The sequence below is a fragment of the Centropristis striata genome, chromosome 5 (genome assembly GCF_030273125.1).
Source record: "Centropristis striata isolate RG_2023a ecotype Rhode Island chromosome 5, C.striata_1.0, whole genome shotgun sequence".
Lineage (NCBI taxonomy): Eukaryota > Metazoa > Chordata > Actinopteri > Perciformes > Serranidae > Centropristis > Centropristis striata.
Genome location: NC_081521.1, coordinates 35,094,466 through 35,107,401, shown reverse-complemented (window position 1 = coordinate 35,107,401; position 12,936 = coordinate 35,094,466). Strand labels below are relative to the sequence as shown.

Sequence of the window (12,936 nt, the reverse complement as noted above, 5' to 3'; positions counted from 1 at the left end):
TTTACAGTAGGGCTCCACGCTGCTTTGTTTTCACGTCTGGGTGTGATGAAGAAATCATGCTTTGGCGCTTTTGGTGACTCCAGAGAATTAATATTGTAATAGTTTGAGCACCAGAAAATAGCTGTTTAAAGAAGAAGAAGAAGAAGAAAATAATAGCTGTTTCTCTTTGCTCCACTAGGGGCGCTGTGTCGGTGAGCCGGGGGTTTCCTCGGTGCAAAGATATTCTACTGTAGATGTGATGGATAACTTTGCTTCAAATCGTTAAAAACACACCCGAACAGAATGTTTTTTCAAAACGGAAACGCCAGTTAGAGTGCATAGAGTGCTCTACAGCACTGAAGTGTACATGTACAAACCATTTAAACCGAAAAATGTATTCCTAATCGACATTTTACGGCATCGGATGAAGAGGGGATCGACTGTGGTGTTGTTTTCTCGGTCATAGCGTGTCATCTTTGTGGTGCACATCCGATAAACACTTGTGTTGGTATTTTGTTACTCCCTGTTAGCTTTAAATCTTGAATTGTGTCCTCGGAGTTTCCTTGTCGTACCAGGCACGCGAACTTGCTTTTATTTAGCCTTTTTCTTAAGCTAATTTAGCTAACAGTGACGGGTGATTGTAGTCGTTTCCCTACCGTTAGTGTCTATGATATTACATAATGTGGCGGTAAGCTGTTGATGTAGCTTAACGCAGGGCTGTTTTTAGAGGAAAATACGCCTATAATTCTTACGCTAGTTCTAAACATCTGGGTGGCAGCAGCTGTATTTTACAATGGGAGTCAGCAGGATTTACATTAGCATAGGATATGCTACCTTTGGCACTGTGGTGGGACTTTCTGCTTTCCTCGCCTGGAATATAGCATACAAACAGCCATGGACGGCGGCCATGGGAGGCCTGTCAGGTATGTTTACACTCTTTTAGCTTAAACTATGATGGTAAATCTCGCTGTGATTGTCTCTTCTCATATCATTTAACTGTCTAATCCGTGTACGATGCCTGCACAATCACACATCATCCCACTTTAACCCTTTGGAGTTTGGGGCTATTTTGTTGATCTTTTTTTTATTTATTCTGCCTGTATATGCAACTTGAATAATTTCAGCTCAACCTCACCTCATTATTATTTTTGTCAGACTTACTGGATCAACATTTAGAAACAGAAAAAACCACACAATAAACACACACAAAAAAAAAACCCAGTAAACACAAAAGATTGCATTAAAAATGTGATCTCTGGAAAGATCTCTGCAAAAAAAAGTAAAATCATGTTACACTTGGTCATGGTGATTTTTTTTTGCCCTCGCTGAAAAAGAGTTAAATTGGACATGGAAACTTGTGGAAAAGCCAAAACTTTAGGAGAAAGCTGACAGCAGGGCACCATGCTGCTTCATTTATACCTCATGACGTCATGAAGAAGTCCCAGAGGGTTAAAAGGACGTTTCTATATTCTGTCACTCTTATCACTGAAATCTTAACACTTTATTTGCTGCTAGTGTTTGTTTGAATTGATTTTTGTTAGCCAGCTAAATCCTCTAATGTGGGTCACACTTGTGCATATGACCAGATTTGTAGCTGATCCCTTTCTTCAGCATCTCCTAAGCTTTCAGTCCTTCACCCAAAAACAATGAGTGCCACAAATTGGAGCTTGTGGACCTCCACCTGCATTGTAGCCTGACTGATATTGGATTTTGAGGAGGAACTGACATTTGGAGATCTTGGGGGGGATCTAAAAGCTTTAATCTAAATAGGAATTTCTAACAAGATCACAAATCAACTAGTATTGATATAAATGCATTAAGATAATTGCAGTATATGTTGGATTTTTTTATATGATGCTTCAGTTATTTGGTTATAGACTCTTTGATGTGTAGGCCTTGTTTTTAAGTGTGTGTGTGTGTGTTTCTTTCTTTCAACAGGAGTTTTGGCGCTCTGGTGTCTGGTCACACACATCATGTACCTGCAGGACTTCTGGCGCACCTGGCTCAAAGGCCTCAAGTTCTTCATTGCTGTTGGTGTTCTCTTCTCAGCTTTGGCAGTGGGCGCCTTCGTCACCTTCCTAACTCTCGCCATCACACAGAAGCAATGTAATCCTCTCGCTCATGTTCCTAGTTTATAATGAATAATGTTCAGTATCATACAAAATTAGAAGAAAACTAACTAATTGATTGATAATAAGTCTGATTTATCTGCTTTTTCTGTCGTGCAGCTCCTACTGACCCGAGGAGCCTCTATCTGTCCTGTGTGTGGAGCTTCCTGACTCTCAAATGGTCCTTTCTCTTGGCCTTATACTCCTACAGATACCGCCAGGAGTTTGCAGACATCAGCATCCTCAGTGATTTCTAGTCATTACTGATTTTATAGTCTGTGATGGACTTTGAGGGGTTTTACGCTGCCAGCAGGAGCTGGTCAGAAAGCTTTTGTAACAAAGCGGAGGAAAGCAGACATGGCTAGATTAAGAAGTCATCTGACTTCTACCACATGCAGTTGCACTTGTTGCTCTTGCTTAACAAGCTCTGTATTTGTATTGTTAACCTGTTCTCCTACTTTTAATGACCCAGATATTATATTCCTGTAAGAAGTCATAAGTCTAAACTTCTTAAGACTGGAACTGCTTTTGAATGAATTGCTTGAGGCCATTTCTGGAGGGAACTGCTGTGGTTTTTAAGACAGATTTTTATCTTGGGATTCTTTAATCTTAAAACAGCTAATGCATACAAGGAAATCCCCACCGTAACAGGCTTTTAATCCAATCATAAGCTGTTAAAATGAAAATGAAAGTACTCTCAAAGCTGAAATCATCCTCAGAACCAAAACTAAAACCGCCTACCTGAAGCCACTCTGCTAATAGCTTGGTGTTTGTTGGAGTGCTTGAATGTTTGTACCTAAATGATCTTGTCATAGTTGCAGTTTTTAAACCGCTCAGATCAGTAGACCGTCGATGTCTTAGTGTCCACCAAGTCAGTCTCTTGGCTCCCTCGTGGCTCCATCGTCAGTGAAGCAATTTGAGAAAACATTTTTTTTCTCAATGTAATCACTGATAGTTTAATTGTCTTTTACAGCTTTTTTTTAGATGATAGTTGGCGTTCTTCATTTCTCTCTTGATGCCCTGCTTCTAAAAAGAAAAAGAACTCAAGAAAAGGCATTCCTGTGGAAATTGTGCTTTTCATCTTTTGTCCCACCAGGGGGAGACATTTTTCTGTCCACTGGAAAATTATGACATTCCTCTGAAGAGAAAACACAAATGCATTTGATAAATAATTGCACTTTAGTCTTGATATTGATGCCATTTTGCACATAAATCCAGACACAATGAGGGGGAAAAAACTCATGTTTTACACATGGTCATCTCTGTCTTACGGAAGCATAATGCATTCACTTGAGAAACAAACATTTGCCCTGTTTTTTCTGAATTAATGAGATCATTTAGAAATCTGCAAAAAGGTTTTATGGAAGAAAGTTTTGATCCTCATCAATTAATGACATCATTTTGCAATTAATTAAAAAATTCTTCTCTTCTCTAATTAAATTCTTCTCCTTTATTTCATTTTTCTGAATGAGTACCATAATAATTTGCAAAAAGGGCAACATTTTTTTCTAAAGTGAATGCAATACGCTTCTGTAGTGTCTCACCCTTTTAAATGTTGAAAATATTTATGTATCATTTGTTTTGCAGTTAGTATGATTTGTGTAAGTCAAGTGGTTTAGCTTCAGCTGCTCCTGTCTTCCTTTTACCATATAACATGTTTTATTGAGAGAATGAATGTGAGGATGCTACATGCATACAAAAACTGAACCCATTAAAGTTGCATTTGTTGTTAATTGCATCATGTCTCCTTGCTCTATACTAAACTGACACAGCAGCATTGTCACAAGTCAACAATACTGAATCAATGCAGCTGAATCAATAAATGATTCAGCTGCAAGGTGGAGGCTTTCTAAGCTCCACCCTGAAGGTGGAGAGGGTCTTTAGCGTAGCTTGATAAGTAATCAAACAAGTGGACGTTACACACATCTGAGCCAAATGCCTGCAGACGCTGTTCTTCAACAATAAGGTACAACGCTGTCTTCATTTTTTACACTTGTATTCTAAAACAGAATATCTATTAGTTAACACAGATACTGACGTTAAAATAAATGTTAAATTCTAAAAGGACAGCTCATAATTTGCTGATGTATTTTATTTATTTCAAAAAATTTTGCCAAGTGCAAAATTTGGACTATATTCTCAACAGGTGTTGTCTTTGTAATTATTATTATTATTATTATTATTATTATTATTATTATTTTGCTTTAACCCTGCATTACCTTTTTACAAAGTAAAGTGCACTTTTGCCTTAAATTAACTATTCTTTTTGTTTTAAGTTAGGCATTTTCCAGAAATGGCATCTGTTTGATCACAAGTTCACTCCATATTGTAAAATATCAATATAGATTTTCTTCTCACACATACTGTCTTAATTCATTCAGCAGACTGTTCAGACGCAGAGAGTGATCTTGTGCGTGTGCTTTTATTTACCTGGTGTAGAGTAAATATTGTAGCAGTCCACCTCCTTGTTGGCTGATCCTTCATCTCTCAAGGTTAGATTAAGGCCTTGCACTTGAAATGAGCCACCTAAATGTAAAATAACAGAAGTGTAATCCTAAAGAGCCTTTTGTGTCCACACCTGAATGTAAATGTATGAATATAAACCTTCAATTTTGTATTTGTTTAAGGGTGAAAAATCGACTAAGTACACTTGCTGTTGAAGTAAAATGTTGATTATGCTACCCTGACTAACTTTAGGAATATATAATTCCTTAAATTGAACCTTCACACACACACACACACACACACACACACACACACACACACACACACAAAGGAGAACTCTCTATGGTCTTAATGTGTCTCACTGGGCTGCAGCCATGCACCAGGATCGCCCACGTTATGTGATTGACAGGCCGGCATATAACCTCCCAGACTTTGACAGAGAGTTTGACAAGAAGAGTCGACAATTCCCTGTTGGAGAGAAAGTGAAGAAACTCTTCAGGTACAGAATTGCAATCTCGTTGCACAGTCAACATGAACTACATGTCTGCCCATCACACAGACTCTACCTCTGACAAGCTTTGTGTTGTGATCAAACAATGGAGAGCCCTGTAACCATGACTCAATATAAAGTTTAGACATGTGTTATGGACTTTTTCAAAGTAACAACCAGAAAACCAGAGTTCTTCAAAGAGGTTCCCTTGTTTGTTTCCGTCAGATGCTCTGCGCTGAGACTGAAGCGCTTGTTATTCAGACATCTGCCTGTGCTGAGCTGGCTGCCCAAGTACAAAGTGAAAGAGAACCTGCTGTGTGATGTCATCAGCGGGGTCAGCGCCGGCACCATTCAGGTTCCCCAAGGTCAGTCAATACTCTCTCTCTGATGCCTCTGGATAATAACCACCTCTGTATAATACACATTGACTGAAGCTATAGTTGCAGCAGCATTGGCTACAGTATATAATATAAAGCTTTTTTTCCACACATAGTTCCAGGTAAATTACTGGGGTTACTTTTCAGGTGCATAACTTTTGGGAACACATTCTTGCACCTTTTTTGTTCATCCAGATGTGCATTGCATTCTCTCTCCGGACGCAATTTCTTATTAACACCGGGAGGGAATTAGTTTCGGATATACATCCCCTCCAACTCATGAATGACTTCTACTGTATAAACTCTACTAAAGATCACTGTGATTTCATGTCTGTCCCATTGTCATGATTGTAATGTCTCAAGAAAGCATTATGGGATTTTTTAGAAATTCAAATTTGGCACAATTTGGAGATCAAAGATCAAGGTCACTCTGACCTCACAAAATAACACTTTTTGCCATTACAAGACTTCATAAGATAATTATGATAAACTTTCACACAGATGTCCAACAGGATAAAATGATGAAGTGATGACCATTTAAAGCCCAAAGGTCAGTTATTATGCCATTATTTAATGGCATAATAACTCAGGAGCAGAAGGGAAGATTGTGACCTTTTTTCACACTTGATTGAATACTAAATAAGTGACACTAATACGGGGTGCCCACCTTGAAACTGCTGATTGTAAAGTTCTTCTGTGCTGCTGGATTGAAGATGTTTGTGAAGAAACCTATTGATAGAATTTGTAGCTTCTTTGCAGCAACCTCCGTATTTGAAGCATTACCTGCTGTCACGGCTGTATATGAGTCTGGACAGATATGGATGTAAACTGCAACTTGGCTGGTTTACGGAGGCATAAAGGGAAGGCCGTAACTGTATTTATATGTGTTGTCATAATTTATGTGACCATTATGAAAAGGTTTCTGTTCTTTCCAGGCATGGCATTTGCCCTACTGGCAAACCTCCCTCCTGTCAATGGTCTCTATTCCTCTTTCTTCCCCCTCATCCCGTATTTCTTCATGGGAACTGCCCACCAGATGGTCCCAGGTAAATCAGAGTGATTTATCTACTGCGATTTCACATGATGACAGTGATAAGTTGCCAGAGCTGCACAGTGCAGATCAGCTGCGCTCAGTCTGACTGCCTAGTTTGCAGTTTAACAAAGAAAATAGATGTGACGCACTACTTTCTATGTCTAGGTACGTTTGCTGTCCTCAGCATTATGGTGGGCATTGTGTGTCTTCAGCTGGCCCCCGAGTCAGACTTCAGTCACTTCAATGCCACTATTAATGCTACAGTAGTGGACACAGCCCTGATGAATGATGTTCGCCTGGGAATATCTGGAACCCTGGCCTGTCTCACTGCAATCATACAGGTACTCAGGACTACAAGCTCAGCCTTTGAAGTAGAGAGAAATGACATGTGTGATATAGTTTAATGTAAAAGTGACACATTGAGATCTTCTTATGTCCGTGTAGATTGGCCTTGGCTTCATGCAGTTTGGGTTTGTAGCCATCTATCTGTCAGAGTCCTTCGTCAGAGGCTTCATGACGGCTGCAGGATTGCAGATCCTCATCTCAGTGCTCAAGTACATCTTTGGCATCAAAGTGCCACCTTATAGTGGTCCGCTGGCTGTTGTATATGTAAGTGACTGATCAAATTGTAGTCAAAGAAGACTTTGGTAGTATAGTTTGCCAATAAGATATGTCATTTCAATTCTTTGTCACAGACTCTCGTAGATATTATACGTGGCCTTCATGATACCAACATAGCATCTTTAGTATTTGCTCTGGTCAGCAGCATCGTTCTGTGTGTGGTGAAGGAGCTGAGTGCACGCTACCGCCACAAGCTGCCCTTCCCCATCCCTATGGAGATCATAATTGTAAGTCTGAGGACACAACAGTTAATTTTTTCCATTTTTGTTTCACTGCATTTAGATCTAGGAGAAATATTCAGAATAAGAATGATAATGGTGATTCCTATTCCAGGTGGTGGCGGCCACAGCCATCTCAGGCCCTCTGCATCTTCCTGAGATCTACCACATGGACATAGTGGGAGAAATTCCTTTGGGGTAGAGCATATTAGCATACTTGGCATCAATGGTTGCTTCATTAATTAACTTGATTAATTAACATTTACTCTTCAATTTAGATGTATTACTTGTCCCTGTTTTTCAGATTCCCAGCACCAATCCTACCAACAGTGAGTCAGTGGGAAGACATGTTGAGCACAGCTTTCTCCCTGGCTATCGTCGGGTACGTCATCAACCTGGCTATGGGCAGAACACTGGCCGCCAAGCATGGCTACGATGTGGATCCCAACCAGGTAAAAAAAAAACTGTATATATTTTACTAGCTCAATTTTTTGCATGTTCTTTATGCGTGTTCTTGTGCAGGAAATGTTGGCTCTTGGCTGCAGCAATTTTCTCGGGTCCTTCTTTAAGATCCATGTAATCTGCTGTGCTCTGTCTGTAACTCTGGCTGTGGACAACGCTGGTGGAACATCACAAGTAAGTCCTGTGTTACCCTTCCGTACTGCAATTGTGTGAAGTTTTGTCTGTAAGTGCAATTTCATCCTGAATAGCATGGATAACAAGAAAATAATACACCGAATTGCTAACTACTGCACATCTGTCCTCTCACAGTTTGCCAGCCTATGTGTGATGCTGGTTGTAATGGTCACCATGCTTGCACTGGGAGCCTTCCTGGAACCTCTTCCAAAAGTAGGTGGACATACAATAGGAGCATGATACAAGCACTTTAAAATAACACAAAATATATAAAGGTATAGTTCAGATTTATTGAAGTGGCGTTGCATGAGGTATTTGTCTATAGTCAGTGTTTTACCTGCAGGGGATAGAGAAGCATGCAGGGGTACAGACACCGAAGCTAAGTAATTTACCACAGTGGATGGGGGCAGCAGCAAAACTTATTTTAGACACCGACATTGGCCCACCTAAAAAATATCTGAGTCCATTTAAGTGTAAGCTATATTTAGAATATTTTCCCAACTTTACCTTGCTGTCAGGCAAGTTGACACAATGGAAACTGAAGCCATTCTATGCTCTTGTAAAGACAGACCTCATTCAGAAAAACAGTTATTTTACCTTGCAGAATATGGGAGTTGCTGGTCTAACGCTCATGAAGTTTCTTTGTGTTAATGTGTGACTATAGTAAATCCGCCAAGTCACACAACAACTCAAATAAACGAAATGATCAGGGAAATGGTGGACCAGCGACTCTGTGTTTTTAGAGGTAAAATTATTGTTTTTGTCAATGGAGTCTGGTGGCTTTGACTAGAGCACAGGAAGGCTTCAGTAACTTGAACAGGGTGGTCTAACGGCAAGGTAAAGCTGTAAAATATTCTATAAATACAGGTGCATCTCAATAAATTAGAATATCATAGAAAAATTTATTTATGTTAGTAATTCAATTCAAAAAGTGAAAATAACACATTACATAGATCCATTACACACAGAATGAAACATTTCATGTCTTAATTTATTTAATTTCTTCTAATTATAATGATTATGGCTTAATCAAGACCCAAAATTAAGTGTCTCAAAAAAAGTTTATTATTACAAAAGACCAATTTTAAAAAGTATGTTTAATATGGAGATGTTGGCCTCTGAAAAGTCTGTTTGACTTGAACTACTGGAAATTGACTTTTCCATGATATTTTAATGTATTGAGATGCACCTGTAGCAAACACTTAAAGTGATAAGGATTTTTTTATGTACCTAAAATAATAGCTAACCCAATCCTTATGGTGTTTAGCTTAACATCTGCATGTATTGCTCCCTGCTTCTCCAAACTTTGGGTGTGCTGACCTCCCTCTCCTGTGGGTAATACACAGACTGTGGACAAGTACCTCATAAATCCCCCACTTCAATAAATCCACTGTCCCTGTTTAAGAAGAGGTAAGATCTAGGCATTAATGTAATCTTGTTTTTTCTCAGTCAGTCCTTGGAGCCTTGATTGCAGTAAACCTGAAGAATACACTCCTGCAGCTCTCTGATCCCTACTACTTATGGAAGAAGAGTAAATTGGACTGTGTAAGTCAAAGCCTTGGATGCAATATTGCAGCACAATATGATGTATTGTTTTTCCATATTTTATCTTATGCTATTGTTATTTCTCTTGCAGTGTGTGTGGGTTGTGTCATTTCTGGCCACATTCTTTCTCAGCTTGCCTTATGGAGTTGCTATCGGTGTGGGGTTTTCCATCCTGGTAGTGATATTCAAGACACAGTTGTGAGTAAACTCCTAGAAATTCAAGCTACTTTAAAACAAGATTAAAAAAAGATGATGTAGCACAGCACACAGTATGTATTAATGATTTTACTGTGTTTCTCGTAGCCGTAATGGTTCGGCAATGGTTCAGATTAAGGATACAGATATCTACAAAAACCCCAAGGTGTACAGTAAGGTATGAAAGCTAAATGTGTATTTTTGTTGTAAAACATAATGTAAGAGTAATTACATCTCATTTTTCTAATAACTCCACAGGTCATATCAGTAACAGGTGTGAAAATAGTCAACTATTGCTCACCACTCTATTTTGCAAATGCTGAAATATTTCGCCAGAGGGTCATCAGAAAGGTACAGTGAATAAATGACCTCTTCCTCTGTCATTCAAGGTTAGAATAATGTGGCATGTGGGTGTTTACGTACACATGTTTGTGTCTAGACCGGGCTGGACCCTGGCAAACTTATCCTGGCCAGACGGAAGTTCTTAGAGAAAGAGCAGAAGGAAAAAGTGAAAGAGGAGAAGAAGGACAAGGAGACACGAAGGAGGAAACCCAGCTCGTTGGTTAACATGAAGTCTCAGGTGGGATCAAGTATATATTTAATCCATGTTTGATCTTGCTGCTCCCATTGAGTTAAAAATTAGAAAGATTTTCTAAAAATACAACCAATGACCTTTCCTGTGCACCTTTCTCTATTTATTTCCTCTGAATCTAGACCATATCTCAGCTTGAACTGCAAAATGACTTTGATATGAACGATGGCAGTGCCAACAAACCCGAACCTCCCACCAGCTATGTCAACTTCCACTGTAGTGACATTGAGCCGGGTGAGCAGGCGCCTGACCAAGAGCCGCCCAGTCCCAAACTGGAGTCCCAGCCCATGCCCTTCCACACCCTCATCCTCGACTTGGCAGGGGTCTGCTTCATAGACCTGATGGGAATCAAAGTATTGATGAAGGTTAGAAGCTTGTTTACGACACTAGGTTCATTCTGAAAGGTGCAGTATGTAATTCTGAGATCCCTGGAACATAAAAAATTAGATAAATCTCCCCTCAAAAAAATACTTTTGCCCAAGAAAACGGGGATCGTGCCCCATGTGAAAACAAAAGTAAACAATGTGATTTAAACATCGCTGAACTCACATTTTGTACGTCACTACTTTACTTCTGGCATTTACGTACATTTATTTACTTTTTAAATTGTCTTTTATATCACCTTACCGGGAAGTTTTTTTGCCCTGAACCTAGATCAGTGGTTTTGTAGCCTTAATTCAACAAAACTGCAGCCATTTTTACAACAGCGAACTTGAAGTGTATGTATAATGATGTGTGTGTTGTACCGTGAAACATGAACCACTCATATGGGTCGATACGGTATTGACAACGACCTATTCTGCCATTTAGATTGGAGATCCTATTTTTTGTTAACATCTTATATTGGAAATTTCTGTAAGAAAAAGTTCTTTGATTAGTGACACTGAACTGTAGCGTTCCTCGCTGAACCATTTTATGAGGGGATGTATTATATGAGTGTATGCAATGATAGTTATTCCAACAAGTTCATGCTGTTCAGTTTCTTGTCCTCTATCTCCCACACAGATGAACTCAAGCTACACAATGCTGGGCATTAAACTCTTCTTGGCTAATGTTCAAGGTAAAACCTTAAATGACTTGAATGCATTTCACACTTGTTGGCTCTACTGAACAGTTGGCATGGAAACAGAAAGCTAGTCATTCATGCAACATTATGTCCATACATTTTGTGAAGGACACTGAATGAATAGTAAGCGAGAAAAAGTCTCCACTTCCCATGTTTTTCCCAGTATGATAAATATATCGCTTTTTATTTCTCTTTAAGTGCCACATGAACGTCAGGGCAAACTCACTTGTTTCGCTCTTTTGAAGACCTTGTGTGGTATTTTTTGTCTTGCCGCCCGCAGCCCAGGTGTATGAAGAACTGGAGGTTGGCGGAGCTTTTGAGGACGGCAATATTGCCCGCAGTAATCTCTTCCTCTCCGTCCACGATGCCATTGTGTTTGCTCAGCAGACCTCTGGAGAGAGGCATGCCTCCCCTAAGGTAGGCCCCCCGACTGTATAAAAAACCCTTATCATACAAGTCCTTTTCATAACATCACATACAAACACCTGCTGTTCAAAGGTTCTAAGGTGAGGGATATAGGGAGATTAAGAGGAGTAGAGAAGCAAGATTTATTTTCTAAGTTTGAAATTCCTCTTTTAGCACGGCTTTTGTCACCTTATCTGGTTCAGGGAGGGCAAACAGAAATATCACAGAGGTTTTTGTGAGTGGCACAGCAAACAAAGTTATAAGTTACACCAAGGTCATGCTGCATTTTATATACTCTGTGCCTGATTTGTGTCTTTTCTTCCTGCCTGATGAGGAAGAGCAACTCTTTAAGCATCTGACAGGACATGTATCATCTTCAGCTGGAAGGCTATCTCTCTTTTTTTTCATTTTTATGTGGGAGAACCATGTTAAACAAAATGGCATTCTTACATACTGAAGAGGGGAATATAAGGGACTTATGTGCTGCCAGTCTTAACTGTCAAAAACCCTTTGAAATGAAGCATCTCTTTTTACAAACTGGTGGATAATCTGAATAATTTAAAAGTGCACAGTTCACTACAGATTGTAAACAGTAATTTAACCATCCAGTCTGTGATTACTTCAAAGATCACTTTAGAGTTGTTTTACCTAAAGCTTGCCTCAAATATAAATATGTGTCATTATCGCAATGGGTGCAAAGCAATTTCAGTGTTTACCTCGATGCCTGTTTGACTTTGAACATGTGCATTTACATTGTTGGTTGCAGGCAGAGACAGCGAGACAGGAACTCTCCTTTAGCGTTAATGAGGAGAAGGATCTGGAGCAGGTATGCATTGTTTAACCCATACAGGCTGATACAAAGTGACAATCTCACCTTCTTTTACTGATCATGAAACCATAACTCTACATCTAAGAGTAGTTTTACTTTTACAGGAAATGTTTTGATCGCTGCAGTGAAGATGAGCAGAAGAAACATGCTGAAGATGCTGACAGTAATCTGCATGTCACTGTGATTTATGGAAATGTATTGTTGCCAAACTTTCTGTACTTGGTCTTGTATCACTTTGCTGACTATTAATTATCAAAATAAAATGTTTTACTTTGTCACAGTAATCAGTACTTGACTCCACTGACAGGGGGTGGTACATACCAGCACAACAGACCCCAGTAACAAGTAACGCTAAGCAGATAATGAGGGGAACTCTGAGGCTCAGTTTGCCAACCTC

General features: G+C 39.4%; 2 protein-coding genes across 2 annotated transcripts; both read left to right on the top strand.

Annotated features, from left to right (window-relative positions):
- Positions 1 to 241: 241 nt before the first annotated feature.
- On the top strand, positions 242 to 3,825 carry slc48a1a (solute carrier family 48 member 1a). The gene is made up of 3 exons (XM_059334177.1): positions 242 to 902; positions 1,918 to 2,085; positions 2,208 to 3,825. The coding sequence occupies exons 1-3, from the start codon at positions 773 to 775 to the stop codon at positions 2,342 to 2,344; spliced, it is 435 nt and encodes a 144-aa protein (XP_059190160.1). The 5' UTR covers positions 242 to 772; the 3' UTR covers positions 2,345 to 3,825.
- A 1,081-nt stretch (positions 3,826 to 4,906) lies between these two features.
- On the top strand, positions 4,907 to 12,706 carry LOC131972027 (solute carrier family 26 member 9-like). Its single transcript, XM_059333758.1, has 20 exons — positions 4,907 to 5,031; positions 5,248 to 5,387; positions 6,335 to 6,445; positions 6,598 to 6,773; positions 6,877 to 7,041; positions 7,128 to 7,280; positions 7,387 to 7,469; positions 7,576 to 7,723; positions 7,794 to 7,907; positions 8,043 to 8,120; positions 9,357 to 9,452; positions 9,544 to 9,650; positions 9,756 to 9,825; positions 9,906 to 9,998; positions 10,087 to 10,227; positions 10,362 to 10,604; positions 11,245 to 11,299; positions 11,586 to 11,722; positions 12,477 to 12,536; positions 12,644 to 12,706. The coding sequence occupies exons 1-20, from the start codon at positions 4,907 to 4,909 to the stop codon at positions 12,653 to 12,655; spliced, it is 2,307 nt and encodes a 768-aa protein (XP_059189741.1). The 3' UTR covers positions 12,656 to 12,706.
- Positions 12,707 to 12,936: the final 230 nt, after the last annotated feature.